The sequence below is a fragment of the Macaca mulatta genome, chromosome 8 (genome assembly GCF_049350105.2).
Source record: "Macaca mulatta isolate MMU2019108-1 chromosome 8, T2T-MMU8v2.0, whole genome shotgun sequence".
Taxonomy (NCBI): domain Eukaryota; kingdom Metazoa; phylum Chordata; class Mammalia; order Primates; family Cercopithecidae; genus Macaca; species Macaca mulatta.
In genome coordinates, this window is record NC_133413.1 from 89,328,003 (window position 1) to 89,350,104 (window position 22,102).

At 36.8% G+C, this 22,102-nt stretch overlaps 1 protein-coding gene across 2 annotated transcripts in view; it reads right to left on the reverse strand.

The window, feature by feature from the left end:
• Positions 1 to 13,139, reverse strand: part of IL7 (interleukin 7) — a 61,525-nt gene extending 48,386 nt beyond the window's left edge. The window contains exons 1-2 of one of the 2 annotated variants that reach the window (XM_077942251.1): positions 13,000 to 13,139; positions 5,765 to 5,901 (exon numbers count right to left, since the gene is read on the reverse strand). In XM_077942251.1, coding sequence (XP_077798377.1) covers positions 5,765 to 5,901; positions 13,000 to 13,009 — 147 coding nt within the window. In that variant the 5' untranslated portion in view covers positions 13,010 to 13,139. The remainder of the gene's footprint in view (positions 1 to 5,764; positions 5,902 to 12,999) is intronic. The other variant, NM_001032846.1, reaches the window with a different exon arrangement.
• Between the last annotated feature and the right edge of the window lie 8,963 nt (positions 13,140 to 22,102).

Below are 22,102 nucleotides of genomic sequence, written 5' to 3' on the forward strand. Positions count from 1 at the left end.
TTAACTCAATATGAATCAAAGACCAACATGTGAGACTGAAACTATAAAGCTCTTAGAATAAAACATACCTGTAAATCTTTGTTGTCTTGGATTAAGCAATCGTTTCTTTGATATGAAAACAAAAACATGAGCACAAAGAGTAAATGAATTGAACTTCATAAAAATTAAAAATGTCCTTCAAAGGACACTATCAAGAAAATAAAACATAATACAAATGATGGGAGGAAAAATTATAAGATCTGATAAAGGTCTAGGATACAGAGCATATAAAGAACTCTTACAAATATAAAACTGAAAAAACAAATAACCCAATTTAAAAGTGGGTGAAAATTTTGAATAAACAATTCTCCAAAAGAAGATATGCAAAATGGCTGATAATAACAGCCAATAATGAAAAGATGCTTGACATCATTAGTCATCAAGGAAATGAAAATCACTATGAGATACTATTTCACACCCACAGAGATAGCTAGAATAAAAAAGTTAGATGACAACAAGTTTTGGTGAGAATGTAGAGAAATCAGAGCCTTAACAAACTGCTGGTAGAAATGCAAATGGTGCAGCCTCTTTAGAAACAGTTTGCAGTTCCTCAAAAAGTTTAACAGAGTTACCATATAATCCAACAACTTGACTACTAGGAACATTCCAAGAGAATTGCATAAAAACTTGCATAGTCAAAGAATGGGAAACCCAAATGTCCAAAACTTGATGAATGAATAAACAAAATGGGGCATATCCATACAACAGAATTGTATTGATCCGTGAAGAGAAATGAAATACCAACTCCTGTTATCATATGGATTAATCTTAAAAACATTATGCGAAGGCAAACAAGATCAATACAAAAAGTTGCATATCATCCATATGAATTATATACAAGACTTATATGAAATGTCCAGAATAGGTAAATTCCTAGAGACAGAAAGCAGAATGCAGAATAGTGGCTGCCAGAGGCTGGTGATGGGGAATAAAGAGTTACTGCTAACAGGTAGAATATTTCTTTTGGCAATGATGAAAATATTCTAGAATTAGATAGTGATAATGATTGCATAATTTATTGCAGGCATACCTCAGAGATACTGTGGGTTTGGTTCCACTGCAGTAAAGCAAATATCACAATAAAGTGAGTCACACAATGTTGTTTGGTTTCCCAGCATATAAAAGTTATGTTTACACTATACTATAGCCTATTATGTGTACAATAGCCTTATGTTTAAAATAACAATGTATATATCTTAATTTAAAACGACTTTTTTTGCTGAAAAATGCTGACAATCATCTGAGACTTCAGGATACTGTAAACTTTTTTGCTGGTGGAGGGTCTTGCTTCAACATTAGTGGATGCTGACTGATGAGAGTGGTGGTTGCTGAAGGTTGGGTGGCTGGAGTAATATTTAAAATAAGGCCACAATGCAGTTTGCCACATAGATTAACTCTTTCTTTCACAAAAGATTCCTCTGTAGCATGTGATACTGTTAGAAAGCATTTTATCCACAGTAGAACTTCTTTTAAAATTAGAGACAATCCTCTCAAATCCTCCCATTGCTTTAACTAATTTTGTGTAATATTCTAAATGTTTTCTTGTCATTTCAGCAATGTTCACAGCATCTTTACTCAAAGTAAAATTATTTCAAGAAACCACTTTCTTTGCTCATACTTGAGAAGCAGCTCCTCATCCATTCCAGTTTTATCCTGAGATTTCAGCATTTCAGTCACATCTTCAGGCTCCACTTCTAATTCTAATTCTCTTGCTATTTCCACCATATCTGCATTTGCTCTCTCTATTGAAGTCTTGAACCCCTCAAAGTCATCTATGAGAGTTGGAATCAACTTCTTCCAAACTCCTGTTAATGTGGATATTTTGACCTCCTCCCATGAATCACAAATGTTTTTAAGGGCATCTATTACAGAACAATGAATCCTGTTCACAAGGTTTCAATTCTTTGCCCAGATCCATTAGATGAATCATTATCTCTGGCAGCCATAGCCTTACAAAATATATATCTTAAATAATAAGACTTGAAAGTTGAAATTACTCTTTGATTTACAGGCTGAAAACAGATGTTATATTAGCAGTTATGAAAACATTAATATCCATCAGTACTCTTGGGTGACCAATTTTGCACTGTCAATGAGCAATAATATTTTGCTGAAACTTAAAGTCACCAGCTGCATTTCTCCCTAACAAGAGACTCAGTTTGTCCTCTTAAGCTTTGAAGCCAGACATTGACTTCTCTTCTTTAGCTATGAAAGTTCTAGATGTCACCTATTTCCAGTAGAAGGATGTTTCATCTACATTGAAGTCTGTTGTTTAGTGTAGCCACTTTTACCAATTATCTTAGCTAGACCTTCTGGATAACTTGCTGAAACTTCTACACAGGCCAAAATTGCTTCTTTACTACTTCCAGAACACCATTTACATCTTTTTGTTTCTGAGTTTGGTTTACAACCAGTCTATTTGTTAGATGATAAGCAGACATCTAACAAACAGGCAGTCACTCTTCCTACTTTTAAAACTGTAACTTGCATTATACACCACCAACCTTTAACCCTCACCAAAATGTAAGCTTCTTAAAAGAAGGATCTGTACTTGGTCCATCATTGTATTCACACCCAAACCCAACATCACCCACATAAATGGGTTTTTCATAGTAACTTGTACATATCAGGCCCTAAATAAATGTTCGCTGAATGAATAAACTATCACAGAGATTGTCCTTGGGAGGTAGGAGAGTCGGGTAGAGAGCATAGAGAAAGATTCTGGCTCAGTCACTTATAAACTGGGTAACCCTGGGCCTCAGATTCTTCTGTTTTGAAACAGAGGTAGTAAGAATGCCTTTCTCAAGGGATGTTGTAAGGATTAAATTAGGTAACACGTGGAAAGCACTAAGAACATAACAAGCACTTCATAACTATTAGTATTGTGGTCTCCCCAAAACTTAAACACAGTAATGTCTGCAAAGCATCTAGTCCACACTGAGTGAATGAGTAACTAAATCTGCTCTACCAGTCATGTTGATATTAATAATTCATTCAGACTTTCTCCTTACCTTAAATTTATCCCCTTCTATGTATAGAAAACATTCTTAAAGTTACTATGGAACTACTAAATTGGACTGACTAGCTGCATTCTTTTCCATGTCTTGTGAATTAACCTCCTTAAGAAGAGTAGCTATGTTTTGTTTTTTGAAAATAGTATTATTATTGCTGCTGACGTACTTGTTCTTGTTTTGTGTGTTAATGAGATAAGCTCCTCTATATTCTCCCACCAAAAAAATGTGTCATGAGTCTGTTGGATAAAACTCTCCTTTTATGGAATTTTAATGGCATATTCTTTTGAAGTTTTATACACATATAGTTATCTATAAATGTTGAACTAGCACTAGTTTGTTCTCTGCCCAGATAATAAAATTAAATGAGAAATATTATCTTGACTCAAAAGATTAATTTAGTAGCATCATCTAATGCAATGTCCAAATTAGCAAGAAATCTAAATTAACATTTACTATGCCCTATTTTTTTTCTTGTCAATGGGCAAAATCAGGGACCTCTGGATTACAATGTACAGTGTAGCACAGTATCTCTTTTTAGTTTCCATATTCCTACAAGAGGTATAACACTAAATTCCTCAAGGCATCATGCCACTTCAGTATGAGTACGTGGAAGAGACAGTGGAGTAAAAGGGGGGACAGATTAGACAATTTCTCCCATCTTATGAACATTTGAGAGAGTTTTCCATTGCTATTCAGAGTTTCAATCCAATTGAAAAAAGACTAATTATCTGTTAAAACAATACATCAATCACATTGTATTGATACAGCTCTGAAACCTTGGAAAAAATTAACTCTTGCAGATGACATGTTTGTCTATGTAGAAAATTCCTAATAATAACAGACTTCTAGAACAAACAAGTGATTATAGTAAGGTTGCAGGACATAGGTTAATATACAAAAGTCAATTGCTTTCCTATATATCAGCAATAAACAACTAAAATTTGAAATTAGAAACACACCATTTACAATAGCACTAAAATATGAAATACTTAGGTATAAGTCTAATAAAATATTTACAGGATTTATATGATGAAAAGAACAAAGCTCTGATGAAAGTTTGCATTTTCAACCACATCTTCTTTTGCAGAGTTTTACACGCATATAATTATTTACAAATGTTGCCAAACTAATACTCATTTGTTCTCTGTCCAGATAATAAATTTAAATGATGAAAAAAATTAAAAAAGAGATAGTACATGATAATGGCTAAGAAGACTCAATATTGTTAAGATTTCAGTAAAGATGTGAGTTCAGACACCTCAGCAAAGCAGATATACAAATCGCAATAAGTATCTGAAAAGATGGTCAACATTGTATGTCATTATGGAATGGAAAATTGAAACAACACTGAAATACTATGGCAAGCCTATTACAATGGTTAAAATCTGAAACACTGACAATACCAAACGCTGGCAAAGATGGACGTCATTAGGATCTCATTCATTGCTGGTAAGGAGGCAAAATGGTACAGCCACTTTGGAAGAAGGTTTGGCAGTTTTGTACAAAGCTAAACACAGTCTTACCATATGATCCAGCAGTCATGCTTGTAGGTATTTACCTGAGTTGGAAACTTATGTCCACAAAAAACCCTGCATGTATATGTTTATAGAAGTTTATTCATAATTTCCAAATATTGGAAGCAACTGAGACACATTTTTCAATCAGTGAAAAAATAAACAAGTTGTGGTATATTCACTCAATAGACTGTTATCCAGCAATAAGAAAAAATGAAATATCAAGCCACAAAAAAGTATGGGAGATGCTTTGATTCACATTGCTAAGTGAAAGAATCCAGTCTAAAGAGGCCACATACAGACCTCATGATTCTAACTACATGACATTCTAAAGAAGGCAAAACTACAGAGATATAAACAAATCAGTGGTTACTAGGAGTTCAGGGGTAAAAAGGGAAGGATGAGTTGGTGGATAGATTTTTACCATATGATTTGTATGATATGTAATCACGAATATGTGATGTTATACATTTATCAAAACCCATAAAACTATAAAACATAAGGAATGAATCCTAACATTAAATATGCACTTATGTAATGTATTAATGCTGGCTCATCAATTGTAATAAATGTACCATACTGATGTAAGATAAGGGAAAGAGTGCAGAGGGAGAGAGAGCATATGGAAATTTTCTATTTTCTGTTCAAATTTTCTAGAAACCTAAGCTGGCTCTAAGGTATAAAATATATTAATTAGAAAAGCTTTACCCATCAAAAATAGAAAATTTAACTCACAACAAATTATTGATTACACATAGATATAAAATACACACATAAATAACTATGCATCTACATACACACATCCAAATAAAACACATCTATTCACCATACGTTTTAAATATTTACTCTGTTGTTTTCCCTCTCTTAATGTAATGCTTCTACAGGGACTAACATGGTAAAGGAGAGGTGAGGAAATTTAGGCGGTGATAATGAATTATGCTTACAAGAAATTTACTAGTGAATAGGACTGAAATGAATAGTCGTGAGCATCTTAGAGTCTAGGAAAGAATTATTTTTAAGCTACATAATTATGTCAGCTATAAAAATATACAGTTAGTAGCTCATTAAATTTTATTCTGTAGTTATTTCACTTTCTTGTCAAGAAATATGAATACTTGATTATAAAACTACATACCAAAAAAAAGTTCAAATTTTCCCAATGCATGAAAATGTGAGTAAAACAAAATAAGCACATACCAATAATTGATCGATGCTGACCATTAGAACACTCTCATATTGTTTGCCATCTTTACCTTCAATATCACAATCAGATGATGCTACTGGCAACAGAACAAGGATCAGGGGAGGAAGTCCAAAGATATACCTAAAAGAAACTGAATTCAACAGTAAATAAGAATGTGCTAAATGTTATATCATATTGCATTTGATTGTGGGGTTTCAATGGACTGGACCAGTTATTTCTAATAATTTTAAAAATACATCTTGATTTGGAGATACTACAGGAAGAACCCCAAAAGTTGAACTTATGTAACAACCAAAATGGAACAGTATTTTGGAGTGTAGCATCCTTTCACTTTTTTATTTTGCAATTACTCTTTAGGAAAGTGTAAAACAAGGGTGATGAAATCAGAGACTGCTTCTGAAAAACACTCAAGGGTGTTAATCAATTTGAATTTATGTTGAACATCCCCATAAGAAAAGGCATCCACAGGTTAAGAGATGCACTACATTGCAAAGAGTTACATATTGTTGAAATTTTATGATGTACTGCACGTAATTGTATATTTTTGTAAAACTTGATGGTAGTTTGTATGTCTATTTGATTATTGGAGGCAACACTGTGGGAGGGATTGCACTGTAACTACTGTAACTGCACGCTTTCTTTTTAATAATGAACCCTGAAGGGTTTACATTCCCAAAAGTCTTACAAAGTTTATGTTTGTATTTTGGGACTCCTCTCCTATCCTTTCACTATCTTCTGTCTCTGAATCCCCAGAGACTCAGAATCCTTTCAAACACAGCGCTGTCCAGCTTCTTGTCATGTTAGAAAAACTCAATAAATAAATTCACATCCTCAGATAGAAACCAATGATTTCTATCTGATTTTTTTGTTTTGTTTGTTTGTTTGTTTTTGTTTTTTTGTTGTTGTTGTTTTGTTTTTGTTTTTTTTTGTTTGTTTGTTTTTTGAGACGGAGTCTCGCTCTGTCGCCCAGGCTGGAGTGCAGTGGCCGGATCTCAGCTCACTGCAAGCTCCGCCTCCCGGGTTTACGCCGTTCTCCTGCCTCAGCCTCCCGAGTAGCTGGGACTACAGGCGCCCGCCACCATGCCCGGCTAGTGTTTTGTATTTTGTAGTAGAGACGGAGTTTCACTGTGTTAGCCAGGATGGTCTCGATCTCCTGACCTCGTGATTCGCCCGTCTCGGCCTCCCAAAGCGCTGAGATTACAGGCTTGAGCCACCGCGCCCGGCCCCCTCTACCTGTTTTTGATAACTCTTCCCAATTAGGAGCAATTGTCTAATCAAAAGGACTGAAATAAATGGTATTATTTCAGGCAGAAAAATGGAAAGCCAGTGGTTCCCACAAACATTAAAATCTGATCATACAGGGACCTATTTCTTCATAAAACTGCCATAGTGTTTTATTTATTATCTTTTTGTAAACTCTGAGGCATGTTGATGATATATTTCCTGTGAATTTCCCAAATGAACTTTAATTGTACTCGAATGCAAGACATTTCACTTGTGTGCCTTCTCTGATTACGAGTACAAGCAGCACTCCTTCAAACCCAAGGAACTAATATTGTGACAGCCTGAAGACTGTTAGGGATATCACAAAGTTTCCAGTAACACTGTCATCTATTATATCATGATCTGTCATATTAAACAATCAATAACACCTCCCAATAAATCAAATGACCCATGTTATTACAAATAGAGAACATTGTCTGGGTAGCAGTTATGAAAACAAACAAAAATCTAACTTCTCATCTGCATATGTGACAAGAAAATAAGAGAAACAAAAATCCAATAATTTTATTTATACAAATCTATTCATAACTCTGCCACTAAATGCCTATATGCATGATGAGCATGAATTAACTCAGGAGACAGATAATGATGATGATGCTAGTTACCTTTAATTGAGTACCTGCCATGTGTCAGGAACTTTATATATAAAATCTCTAATACATATATATATATATATGGGAGTGTGTATGTGTGTGTGTGCGTGTGTGTGTGATATATATATATAATTATATATATATATATAAAATTTGTAAATATCCAAAAAGATCTGCAAATTAGTCTTTCTGTAACACATACATAGTAGGTGCCAGGTATGGATGCTAACTTGAATTTGTTGCTTTACCAGGATTTGATTAGCAATGGCCATAATCTATTGATAACATGAAATCACATTTGTCTTCTGAATGAAGTTTTGCCTCTCTGTTCTACTCCTGTCCCTTCATCCTAAAGATCCTCAGTGATTGATTGCTAATTTAAAAAAATATTCTGGCAATTAAAAATGTACACTCAGATTTAAGGGGGACCAGAGCAGATTTCTTAATAATACATATTTAATATACTGTACAGTGGTGAAGTCTGTGTATCTATCACTTGAATAGTGAACATTGTACCCAATGGGTAATTTTGTAATCCTTATCCTCCTCCTGCTCTCCCACCTTTCCGAGTCTCCAATGCCTATTATTCCACTCTGTATGTCAATTTGTACCACTGTTTAGCTCTCAGTTATAAGTAAGAACATGCAGTATTTGGCTTTCTGAGTCATTTCACTTAGATAATGGCCTCGAGTTTCATCCATTTTGATGCAAAAGACACGATTTAACTCTTTCTTATGGCTGAGTACTATTCCATGGTATATATGTACCACATTTTCTTTTTTTTTTCCCTCTCTCTTTTTGAGATAGGATCTCACTCTGCTGCCCAGGCTGGAGTGCAGTGGCACGATCATAGTTCACCAAAGTCTCAAATTCCTGGGTTCAAGATATCCTCCTACCTCAGTGTTTTGAGTAACTAGGACAACAAGTGTGCCCCACCATGCCCAGCTAGTTTTTTAAAATTTGGTTTTAGAGGACAGCTCTTACTCTTTTACCCAGGCCGGTCTTGAACTCCTGGGCTCAAGCAATCTTCCTGCCTTGGCCTTCTTGAGTGTCAGAATTACAAGCATAAGCCACCATGCCTGGCCGTACCACATTTTCTTTATCCAATCCTCTGTTGATGGACATTTGGATGATCAATTGCTAGTTATTCATCAGATTCTGACCTTGTAATCAGATCTGTATAGATTGTATGGAATCATACTTTCATTTTCTCTGTCATCTTACAGGTGTCCAAAAGATATACTTCAGGAGGAGTAGATGACAGAGGAAAAATTATATAACATATCACTTGAAATGAGCTTAAAGGAGAATATAATAAAATGATTAAATGCTAGAGTGAAAGGGATACTTTTACCATTATCATAAATATTATTTCAAAGGTCCACCTTTTGTTTTAATACGTGAGGTTGTTTTACTTTCTGTGAGTACTAGCTGTCTTCTTCACCCCAATTTTCCGTAGTTAAGTGTTCCCCAAATTTAAATCAACCTATTTATTCACTGGATAGCATTTTGTCCATTCTTTCCAATGATAGTTGTTGGAAAATTCAGTCTTTTTGTGTATTACACATACTTTCTCAATTTTGAAACATAATTTGTCTTGCCTGTTAAGAGTGTTTTCTGTTGCCATTGTTGTCATTGAATACTTAGTCCCAGACAGACTGTGGCAATGTAAAAAGCACAGAGGTTTTGGAATATAGACACTTGAGACTTTTGACTTGTAAGACAATGGTTTGTGTGACTGTGTAAATGAACAGCATCTCTTAAGATCACTTACCTGATTTCTAAAATGAAAACTTTAGCCTAAATGATCTTTTTCATCTCGCAGACACCTTATTCTAAGAATCTACCTGGCCATCCAAATGCAGAAACTCTTTAGATCTGAAATTGCCTCAGGGACAATGCTGCAAACATACCTAGGGCCTTGGACCCACATCTCATAGGTCCCCAGCTCTCCCATTAATGATGTAGCGTGGTAGTTTGGTCTGTAATTGAAGACCTTTCTCCTACATCACATAGAGAGTAACATATTAAGATTGGCTGGTTTGAGAGTGCTTTGGAGATTGTTGTCACACCCACTCCCCACCATCCTGAACTTTTAATTAGGTTACCAAAAAGATAAATCATAAGAACAATGCAAGGCAAGCGTGGGCTTGTGGGATTGCCCTTACTTCCCCTGAAGAGGCTGAAATTGGAGAATTTGTTTTCAGTAGGGAATTTGGTTAAACCAGAATGAGGTCTGTCTAAAAATTCTTGTTGGTTTTTAATGTAAGCCAAATAATACATTCAATCCTCAGATGCTTAAGTTATGGGGGTAAAAGTGAACATAAATAGTTTTCTACAATCCATCAACTACAGTCTTTATCAGTCTTTAAAACCAGTTTTTACTGAATTTCCATTGCATAGACCTATTTTCACGGATAATTTGATTCCATAACCACTTCATGAGGAAGTAGGTAAGTACTACAAGTTATTCACATTTATAGATGGAGAATCTGGGGCACAGAAAGAGTTATGTAGGAAAACTCCAGGCCGGGCACGGTGGCTCACGCCTGTAATCCCAGCACTTTGGGAGGCCGAGGCGGGCGGATCACGAGGTCAGGAGATGGAGACCATCCTGGCTAACACGGTGAAACCCCGTCTCTACTAAAAACACAAAAAATTAGCCGGGCGTGGTGGCGGGCGCCTATAGTCCCAGCTACTGGGAAGGCTGAGGGCTGAGCAGGAGAATGGCGTGAACCCGGGAGGCGGAGCTTGCAGTGAGCGGAGATTGCGCCACTGCACTCCAGCCTGGGTGACAGAGCCAGACCCCGTCTCAAAAAAAAAAAAAAAAAGAAAGAAAACTCCTTTTGTATCTTTCTTTCTTTCTTTTTCTCTTTTTTTTTTTTTTTTTTTTTTTTGAGATGGAGTCTCATTCTGTCACCTAGGCTGGAGTGTAATGGTGCGATCTCGGCTCACTGCAACCTCAGCTTCCCAGGTTCAAGTGATTCTCCTGCCTCAGCCTCCTGAGTAGCTGGGATTACAGGCGCTAGCCACAATGCCTGGCTAATTTTTTTTTGTAGTTTTAGTAGAGACAAGGTTTCTCCATGTTGGCCAGGCTGGTCTTGAACTCCTGACCTAAGGCGATCTGCCCACCTCAGCCTCCCCAACTGCTGGGATCACAGGTTTGAGCCACCACGCCTGGCTGGAAAATTCCTGTGTATAATATAGATATGGAATTCAAATCCAAGTCTGTCACGTTGAAGAGTCTAGAACCTCAGCTTTTAGGCACTGAACTACATTGCTTTCTTAAAAAATAACCATATATGTGTAGTCAAGGGGATTGTACAAAAACCTATCTCCCTGTGCATGAACCTCACTAGGGTACTTCCTGGCCAAACTGTGATACTGCATCATATGATCTTATTTCAGAAAAAGACTAAATATTTGTTCTTATTACAGTAGGTTATGTGTCAGGGTTAAAAGCAGAAAAAAAAGTCACATACATGAGTGTGAATATGACATGTAAGTTCGTTCTATGAAATGGCCTTTTCCATGTTTTAAAAAAATATTCAAACACTAATGTGATGCAGTTTGTAATTCTACTTTATACCTGTTCAGGGTTTCTAATGTTAGTTCTCTATTATTAGTTTTTGAGACAGGGCATCACTCTGTTGCCTAGGCTGGAGTATAGTTGTAAGATCATGGCTCACGGCAGCCTTGACTTCCAGGTTCAAGCAATCCTCCTGCCTCAGCCTCCCGAGTAGAGTCTGTTTTTTATTGCTATTCAACTTTTTGGTCCTCAAATATGATGAAATTACCCTAACCAGATAACCACATAATAGATCCTCAACTACTTCAACTCTCAAAAGAAATGGCAAAGACAAAGGGTAAAGAGTAACCTTATGTGCACTCTTGATGGAACAAACTTCTAGTGAAATCTCTTGAAACAAACTGCAGGAAGCCATGCATTATAATCATTATTATTAGAATTTTAATATTTTGTCTGCTAATGAAAACTTATAACCCATGATTCATATAGCTGTACTTCAGGAAGTAAAGGCTCTTTCTGAAAAATGCACACGCTTGCTTCCTTTTCTCGGTTTACCTTTCTACTTTAGGGCAGAGGTGTTGCAAGGATTAGAATCAAAGGTGATCCAGAAAGAAGAAACTGCAGGAGAACTATGGGCATTGCAAGGAAAATAGGGTTGTGCTCAATTTTTAGTTTTACATTAAGCTCCGGGAGGACACTCCTTAGAAGTCTTCCATAATTATGTCGGCTATTCTTTCCGCTCTCCCTATCTGTGTTTTGTTACTGAGCTGGTACTCCTTGGTTGTGTCAGTTCTTGATTCTTTACCCACGGGAGTGGAAAGAAGTCTTGATCTAACGGAGTAGCCATCAAAAGAAAGAGCAGTCAGTTTCCTATTCCTGCACGCTCCCCCCAGCTGTCTTCTTGCTTGAGGAAGTAGTTACTGTAAAGCATTCCAATTTTCCTAAGCAGATCTTTTCCCCTCACATCCCTTTTTCCTCTTTTTTTATTCCAGTAACATTTTTGCTCTTTCATTGGTCATACATGACTGCCATCCGAATCCAACCCTCCTGAATTCTGTCCCTGTCCATTCTAAATCCGTATTCTGCACAAATAAGACATATTAGGTCTCAACACTGGTCTAGAAGTCAGAGTCATGCCTATTTCATTCTGCCTCCATCGAGAAGCGCCCGTAGGAAAAAAAAAAAAAAAAAAATAACAACAACAATAAAACAGAAGCTGGCCTTGTCTCAGCGCCAGCCCCAGGACTGGTTTCCCAGCAATAGGCGCAAGGTACAGCCCTTGTCGGAAACTCCCAGTCTCACTCGGGGAAAAATGGGGTTTTCCGGAGACCTGTTTCCCTAGGGTTTAAAAGCGCGTCGCGTGGGAGCTTCGCTTTCACTTCTCTAGGGAGTTCTGAGCTGCAAGAGCCCAGCTACTCGCCGAACCCAGGTCGTCTGCGTGAGTAACTTGGGGCGTCCAGGAGCACGGGAAGGGCTCCAGACAGACAGAGAGCCTTTGGCTGCCTCTGAGACCGGCTGTAGGCTGCCACCGCTGAGCGGCGCGGAGGCTGCAGCGTTCCGTCTCCGGACAGAAAGCAGGCGTCGGGGACTGCTACTCGCAGCCTGCCAGGGGCAGCAGCAGCGCCAGGTTCAAGTGACTATGGGCCAGGATACTCAAGCGCAGCTGGCGGCCGCCCGTGGGAGAGCCAGTGCTCTCCGCAAGTCCAAAGTGCAAGGCCGGGCTATTCCCGGACTTGCCTAGGCGCAGGGGCCCCCAACGTGTCCCGGATTGCCCCGGCGCGCCTGGCGCGCGAACTTGTGCGCAAGGGAGAAGAGTGCTTACCATGGAACATGGTCTGCGGGAGGTGGGCGTAGTCATGATGACCGCAACTGGAGCAGGAGCAAACTCTCACCGCCCATAGTCACTCCCAGGACCCTGGTCTTCCGCGGAGTTGCCGAGTCTGCGTTGGGCAGGATGATCTCTGAAACTGGTTCCTCTTACCCACGCCGCGCCTGCTGTTTCATCCATCCCAGGGGGGGCGGCACACACCACGGCCTGGTTCTGCGCTTTGCCTTTTCCATAACTTCCGTAGGATCCGCCAGCAATGTACTTTCAGTTTCTACTTTGCGCTTGGTCTGCAGGTTCAAGTTTTGGGGTAATCAGAATGGAACCTTCATTATCCCCTCTCTCCTGGGCACCTGCTTCCCGCGCACCTGGACAAGGACCAGAGGAGGGCGCGAATTTCCAAATCACCGCAGGAGAAACCAACTGGCCTGAATCAAAGCGATTCTGGGTAAAAGACTTTCCAGATGACCTCTCAACGCCTTGGCAACGCTTGGCGGCTGGGAGCTAAAACCATGAGTTGTTAATATGTGCACGGAAGCCACAAGTGTGCAAGACGCAAGCTGGGTTATTGGAAGCGGACGACACCAAGGAGGCGTTGACGCGGATGTGGTGGACGTTGCCAAGTCGTCTCTTAAAAAAAGGAAGTGAAGAATGATTAAGAGGGTCACGCCCTCTACCACTCCAACCTCTCTAATCAGTCTCTTTCTGTTCTGTCTACTGTACATGCACCTGCTCAGGTGAGACCTCAAGGAAAAATAATCCTGTGGGTCCACCTAATCTGGTAAGTGCTACATTTAGAAAATCAAACCCCGAATTAAATGGAGGACGTGGAAACTGACAGTAATATTTGACTATGACTTCCACGTGCACATTTATCTGAATTGGTTAATAAATCAAACTATCCATCTTGAATGCGTGCCACTGAAATGTTAACATTTTCCTGGGCTTGAATTATGTAGCTTATTTGCTACATTAGTTTGGTTTCTGCTATTCTGCAGAAACCCTGCTTAGATGAAGGTGGATAATGTAAACCAGTAAAGACAGCGATAATAATAACGACTATCATTTATCTAGCATTTGCTCTCTGCCAGTGTTGTGCTAAGTATTTTATGTATATCATCTCTGGCAAAACTTTGTGTGAGGTAGACCATTTTCTTATCTGCACTTTACAGATGTGGGGACTGAGACTTCCTTAAGTAACTTTCGAAAGTTCACTTAGCTAACTGAGCTTAGACACAGACTTGCTGCATTTGGGCTGTAGAAACTCCTGCTTGGAACTCCTGTGAATAAAGTAATAATGTGCACACTGATGCCGGGAGGGAAGACAACAGGACGTGTGTGGCTTTGCCCCAGTGTGGGGACTTCAGGAACAGTTCCTGGAGTTTGAGACTTCTAAACTGACACTTGAAGAGGAATGAACTTGGGGCTGTAAGGAGTATGTCACATTCTGTCATAGTGTGAACAACGAAGAGGAAAAGAGGAGGGAAAGAGAAAGGAAAAAAAAAAAAAAAAAGAATGGCAATGAACTAGTGAAAACAGAGTTGCTCAAGCCTGAAACTTGGGTCTCTGATTTCCTTTTTTCGTCTCACTTCCCACATCAAATCCATAGACAAGTGCTGTCTGCTCCATCTCCAAAATTAACCCTAAAGTGACTATAGACTGTCTAAGGGATCTTCCGGCTTTCACTTTTGCCCACAACCCTTCATTCTTCTCAGAGCAGCAGGATATCTGATTCCACTTTGTGCCCCGCCCTCTGGTCACTTCCCACTGGGTACCAGGCCCTCAGTGCCCTGGCGATCTGGGCCCTGCTGCCCTCTCTGACGTTTCCTGGCACCATGTCACTATCCTCCAGCCACACTGGCGTATCTCTTGCCACCCAGTGTCCACTTAGTATGGTCTCTAGCCCATGGCTGGCACAGAGGGACAGAGTAAGAGAGAACAGGTGAGTGGGAATGCATGAGTGAATATGTGTGAAAGAGAAAGTGCGTGAAAGCAGAAGGAAATAGAATGAAAGAGGAAGAGAAGGGGGTAAGTAAATGGAAAAGAGAGACAGAATGGAGTGAGAAAAGCCACATATTTCCATTTGACTGGAACCTAGAGTGGGAGGTGGGGAGGAGGACAGACATGACACTGGAATGAGCTTTAAAAATGATTTCTATAATGAAACATGCCTAGCGTGGGGATTTATTTATTTATTTTAAATCCCTGAGAGCAGCAGCATTGAAGTATGTAACTGTTCACTGTTCATAGCCTGCACCTTTTTTGTTTTTTTTTTTTTTAACTTTCCAGGAACAAAGTAAAAGAGCATCCATCAATAATTTACACAAAAGGAAATCCGTCTTCCTTTTTATCACAATCACCATAAATCCAGGCAGAATAAGGGTTGTACATACCTGAACTTTTGGGAAGCCTGAAAGGAAGTTATTCAGAGCTGCAGGAGAGGCAATGTAAACGTTACACTGGATTCTGCCCCCAACTATAAAGAATCTGTCTGAAGAGAATATTCATAAAGCTTTGGGAATTGTTATGGTTATATGAAATGGGCACATTCTAACAACATCAAGTAATGATTTATTTTTCTGTCTATGAGATAATTAGTGCCATTTAGAAAAAAATCCAAAATGAAGTCTTAAATTAGCTTTTGATATTTTGATAAACTGAATATTATTTTTTATAAGATAGATGAACAAGGATAAAATGTTTTATAAATTTTTAAAATGCTAATGTTTTATGATTAAAGAAATGGAGTGGTTACTATTTTATTTGCTCATAGACTCAATGAACCGGACAGAAAAGCCTTTAAGGGGACAAAATAGTAAATACATTTTATGAATTATGGTAAATAAATGTTAAAAGAGAAGACAACATTCTCAGAATGATCAATATAATGTAATAGAAGTTCAAATAAAATTATATGATGTCAATATAAAGAGAAAATTATTGAACATTAACCAATATCTTTTTAATGTTCTACAGTCTTCAGTGAGAATAGTCAATAATTATAAACCGGAAAATATTTTTTGATTAATATCTGAACTATTTTTACCCAACTTAATATGACCACTTTTTATAGTCTGTGATCTGAATTCTATCTATCATTCTATCTATGGGTAAGATGAAGTTCTTTTTACTTAACTTTCCAGTAATAATATTCAACATATTTAAAACACATACACAGCCACAGAGCCAACATTATGGATATATGATCTGTGTAATTGCACAGGGCCTTGTACTTCATTTGATGCTCTGCTGTCACTGTATTGAAATTCCTCATTTTTAGATAAAGGGACTCTTATTTTCATTTTGCACTGGGTTTCACAAATTCTATAACAGTCATGCACACTCATACATGTTAAGTTACACATTGTGGATAGCAGTGCATGTCTTTGAGGTGATTTCAGTTTGGTGGGAAAAACAGATATTAAATATCTAATTTCAAAGATGAAAAATATTAAAAGAGAAACATGATATATTATGTGAATCAGAAGTTTAAAGTAGTATAGGCCCATTTTTATATTTAAATGCAGATCCATAAAGACTAATTTACCTGCCCAACAAACAAGCAGCTATGAGAGGATGACCTGTAATTTGATAAAATTTAAATCTTACCAAATGACTAATGAACATCTATTTACATGATCATGGGTTTTTTTGCTACATTCCTAAATAAACCATAAATTTAACATAATGCAACATTCAAACTGGTAATATTTAACCTAGAATTTTACAGTTGTAGTCATAATTGGGTTATGTTTATTTTTCATTTATATTCAACTGATATTGGGCTAGTTTTGTCAGGTTATGCTAGTTTCATAAGATAAACTGGGAATTGTATTGTTTTCTAAAACTGTCAACTGTTTAAACGTGTGAAATATGTGTTTAAACATATTTGTTTCTGACAGACTTACTGGAGTTCAACAATAAAACTTACTTGATTCCATGGATGAAGCCCAGGGATAGGATGAGACTGTCAGTTTTGAGCATTACAAGTATGAAAACGAAAAAGGGTTTATTTTGAAGGCTGAATCAAAACGGCCATGTCAGACTGTCAGAACTTTGCTGGAGATGGGTGTGTTAGCATATCAGTGATGGCCAGAGCCATGGAAATGAATGCAGATACTCAACCTGCGTGTTAGAAGACAGAAGAGAGAACTAATGCTAGCAGGAAACTTGGGGCATGAGCAAACCTAAAAAGTTGAGAAAGGGGTGGAGAAAGGGGTGCCCATCAACAAAACAGACAAATACATAGTAGGTAGCAAAGTGGAAAAGTCAGAAGTCAGTGTCCCAGAAGGCAACGGAAAATAGAATTTCAAGATAGAGTAAGTAGCCAGTATTTCCAAATGTCACAAAGAGGTTGAATAAGATGGAGACTGAAAAGTGTGTCTATTAAATTTGGCAGAGCAGAGATTATCCATGATCTTCATGGCAACAGTTTGAGAAGAGCAGTGTAGATGCAAACAATATTCTAGTTTGCAGGGGTTGAGAGAAGAAAGAAATAAAGTAACAGAGTACAACTTTTACAAAACGTTTGGTAATAATAAAAGGGATAGGGTAATGATTTGAGAGGCATGGAATTTTTTATTTTCAATTATAAGAAACACTTGAGCATATTTATATATTAATTGATAAAATTAGGTTCTGCAGAACGGAGAAAGCATGGAACCTAGAAACCCAAGAGACTCCGTTGATTTTTTTTTTTCTTATTTTCTCTTCATTTCTCCCTCCTCTTTGATTTCTGACCCAAAATTCTATAATTCTGAACAATCAGAATCCACTCTCTATCTGGGACCTAAATTTATGTTTCTTACTGAAATGTTCCCATTGGCACTCGTCTAATTCTGGATTGAGTATTGGCTTGTCTAAGAAAGAAGTCTAATATTTCCCAAATCGCCTTTCAGAGAGGGCAACTGTAGCTTTTACATAGATTGCATTATCCAATCCCTTTATATGCTAATGTTGCCTTGTTGGCAATCAGGGCTTTCTTTTATATACAGTCTGGCATTGCTTAACAATATATTCTGAGAAATAATAAATTAACCTTTGCTTACTGTAACTTTTTTACTTTATAAACTTTTAATTTTTTTTCAACTTTTTGACTCTTGTCATAACATTTGACTTAAAACACGAACACATTGTACAGCTGTTCAAAATATTTTCTTTCTTTCTATCCTTATTCTATACACTTTTTTCTTACTTTTTAAACTTTTTTGTTAGAAACTAAGACACAAACACACATATTAGCTTAGGCCTACATGGTGTCAGGATCATCATCACTGTCTTCCATTTCCACATCTTGTCCCACTGGAAAATTCTTCAGGGACAATAACATGCATGAGCTGTCATTTCTTATGATAACAATGCCTTCTCCTGGAGTACCTCCTGAAGGAGCTACCCCAGGCTGTTTTACAGTTAACTTTTTTTTTTTAATAAGTGGAAGGAGTACACTCTAAAATAGTGATAAAAGTATAGTAAAAACATAAACCAATAACATAATTGTTTATTATCAAGTATTGGGTATTGTACAGTACTGCATGTGCTATACTTTTATAGGACTGGCAGTGCAGTAGGTTTGTTTATGACAGCATCACCACAAACACATGAGTAATGGGTTGTGCTAAAGTTGTTAAAATAGCTACAATGTCACTAGGTGATAGGCATTGTTCAGCTCCATTATAATCTTAGACCACTGTCCTATATGCAGTTCTTTTTTATACAATGCATGATTGTGCTAGATTTTGGAGGGACTATGCTTTTAACCATTGCCTTTATAGAAGATTAATTAGAAAAGAATACACCTACAACAAATTTCTTCATGCAAACTGAAAAAAAATGTAAACATATTTTGTTTAAATCACTGGATAGATTCCCTTTATATGATCCAGTTACTATATGAAGATGTCAAACTGTTCTTATGAGCTCTTGGAGAGCAGTTACTATCTTATTCAACCTGGAATTCTCTGTAGTCAACAGAATACCTTTCAATTTACAAATTCTACGCAAGTATGACTTGTGGAAAAGGGAGGCATCAGACTGCACAAGTAACCTGGAATTCTCTGTAGTCAACAGAATACCTTTCAATTTACAAATTCTATGCAAGTATGACTTGTGGAAAAGGGAGGCATCAGACCGCACAAGTCTTGACTTGCTGTTATTACACAAAACCAGTATCTGAGGGAACTTGTGATAACATCCAAGAATGTTACAAAACCAACTACTGATTGATATTGATATATTTAAAGTTCTGATAAGCTTGTTAAAATTCTAATATTTAATATAGATTTAGACTTCTTTTCCTGATATGGAAGACTTACTAATATGGAAGTCTGTCTTGTTGCAATCCTTTTATTGTTAGATTAGAAATTAATCCAAACTACCTTTCCTTCAGGCAAGCCAGGTTTGGTGCAAGTCAGGTTTCTCATTGCCTTAGACTATGATTGGACTCTTAGTACATCCATTAACTCATATACGATGTAAAATCATTAGGTTTATTGCAACAGTGATGAAATCATAATCTAGAAAGATATTGTATGTCCCTGAGTTTCTGGGGTATCAGTCATTGTTCTATGCCAATAATGTGTCAATTAACTGTCATCCTACAAGCCTGGAACTACCATTAATGTTTTCTCCAAATAATTTAATATATTATCTGGCAGTGACATATATATTTCAACGAAAATAGCACAAAAATTGAAATTTTTAAGAGACGAAAACACTAAGTCATGGAGTTTCATGTGCCGGTGATTTCTTCTTCAAACCACGGAGCAGTGTGTCATCTATGTCTTGAGTAACGATTTATTAAATGTCGGCTGTATGCTTTCATTTCCTTGTTTCTTTTTCTAACAAGTCTCCCTTATGCTTTACTAAAATGTTTTTCAATTATGTCTTTCTCATTTAATGTTTTCAATTTTTTTTATATTGACTGATAAAATTGTCTGATTTCAAGTATATATAAATTGTGAAATGAATAATCTAGTTACCATATGCATTACCTCACATAGTTATCATTTTTATGATAAGAACACTTACCTTCACTCTCAGCATTTTTCAAGAATATAATATATTGTTATTAACTATATCACCATATTGTACAGTAGATCTCTTGAACTTATTTATTCTGTCTAACTGAAATTCTATATACTTTGACCAACATCTCCTCTACTTCCCCAACAACCACTCCAGCCCCTGGTAACCATAATTCTTCTCCTTAATTCTAGATCAGCTTTTTTAGATTCTACATATGAATGAATAAGATCAGGCAGTATTTGTCCTTTGTACCTGGCTTATGTCATTTAACATAATGTCCTCCAGGATCATCAATTTTATTGCATACCACAAAACTGTATTCTTTTTATGGCTGGATAGTATTCCATTATGTATATACACCACATTTTCTTTATTCATTCATCCACTGATGGACATTTAGATTGATTCTACATATTGGCCATTGTAAATAATGATGCTATAAACACAGGAGTGCAGATATCTATTTGAAATACTGATTTCATTTCCTTTGGATGTATACAGGATTACAGGGTCATATGGTAGTTCTATTTTTATTTTGTTGAGAAACTTCCACACCATTTTCCATAATGGCTGTATTAATTTACATTCCTACCAACAGTGTTCAAGTGTTGCCTTTAATTCACATCCTCGCTAAAGTTATTATCATATGACTTTTTCATAATGAACATTCTAACAGGAGTTAGGTAATGCCCCATTGTGGTTTTAGTTTGAATTACCCCAATGATTAGTGATGTTGAACGTTTTTTTCATATATCTTTTGATTATTTGTATGTCTTCTTTGACGAATGTCTATTCAGATCCTTTGCCCATTTTTAAATCAAGTTATTTACTTGCTATTGTGTTGTTTGCATTCCTTATATATTTTGGATATTAACCTCTTAACAGGTCTATCATTTACAAATATTTTCTTCCATTTTGTAGGTGTCTCCTCTCTCTGTTGATTGTTTTGTTGTCTGTGCAGAAGGTTTTTAGTTTGATGTAGTCCTATTTTTTGATTTTTGCTTTTGTAGCCTGTGTTTTTGGAGTCATATCCAAAAAGTCATTGACCTGGTCCATGTCATGGAGTTTTTCTCCTATGTTTTCTTTTAATAGTTGCACCGTTTTAGGTCTTACATTTAAATCTTTAATCCATTTTGAGTTAATTTTGATATATGATCTGAGATAAGAATCTAATTTCATTCTTCTGCATTTGGATATCTAGTTTTCCTGAAATCATTTATTGAAGAGATTGTCTTTTCCCTGTTGCATGTTATTGGCTCCTTTGTCAAAAATTAGTTGGTTATAAATGTGTGGAGTTTTGCCTGGGGTTTCTATTTTGTTCCATTGGCATATGTTCTATTTTTATGCCAATACCATGATGGGTTTTAGTTAATAGAGCTTTGTAGTGTATTTTGAAGTCAGAGAGTGTGATGCCTCTTGCTTTGCTCTCTTTGCTCAAGATGGCCTTTGCTCTTTGGGGTCCTTTGCGGTTTCATACAAATTTTAGGATTTCGTTTTGTATTTCTGTAAAGAGTGTCATTAGTGACTTGACAGAGATTGTGTTGTATCTGTTGATTGTTTTTAGTAGTGTTGATATTTTAACAATGTTAATTCTTTCAACCCATAAACATTCAATGTATTCCCATTTATTTGTGTCTTCCTCAATTTATTTCATCAGTGTTTCATAGTTTTCAGTGTAGATACCTTACACCCCCTGGATTAAATTTAATCCTGAGTATTTAATTCCTTTTGTAGCTATTGTAAATGGGATTGTTTTCTTGATTTTTTAGACTGTTTGCTGTTAGTGTATAAAAAAATGATTTTTGTATGTTGATTTCGTATCCTGCAACTTTACTGAGTTTCTTTATTAATTCCAATATATTATATGTGTATAGTTTCTATATATAAGACCATGTCATTTGCAAAGGGAAAATTTGACTCCTTTCTTTCCAATTTGGATCCTTTCATTTCTTTCTTTTGCCTAATTGTTCTGACTAGGACCTCCAGTCCTATATTAAATGGATGTGACAAGAATAAGCATCCTTGTCATGTTCTAGATTTGGAGAAAAACCTTTCAACTTTTCTCCATTAAGTATAA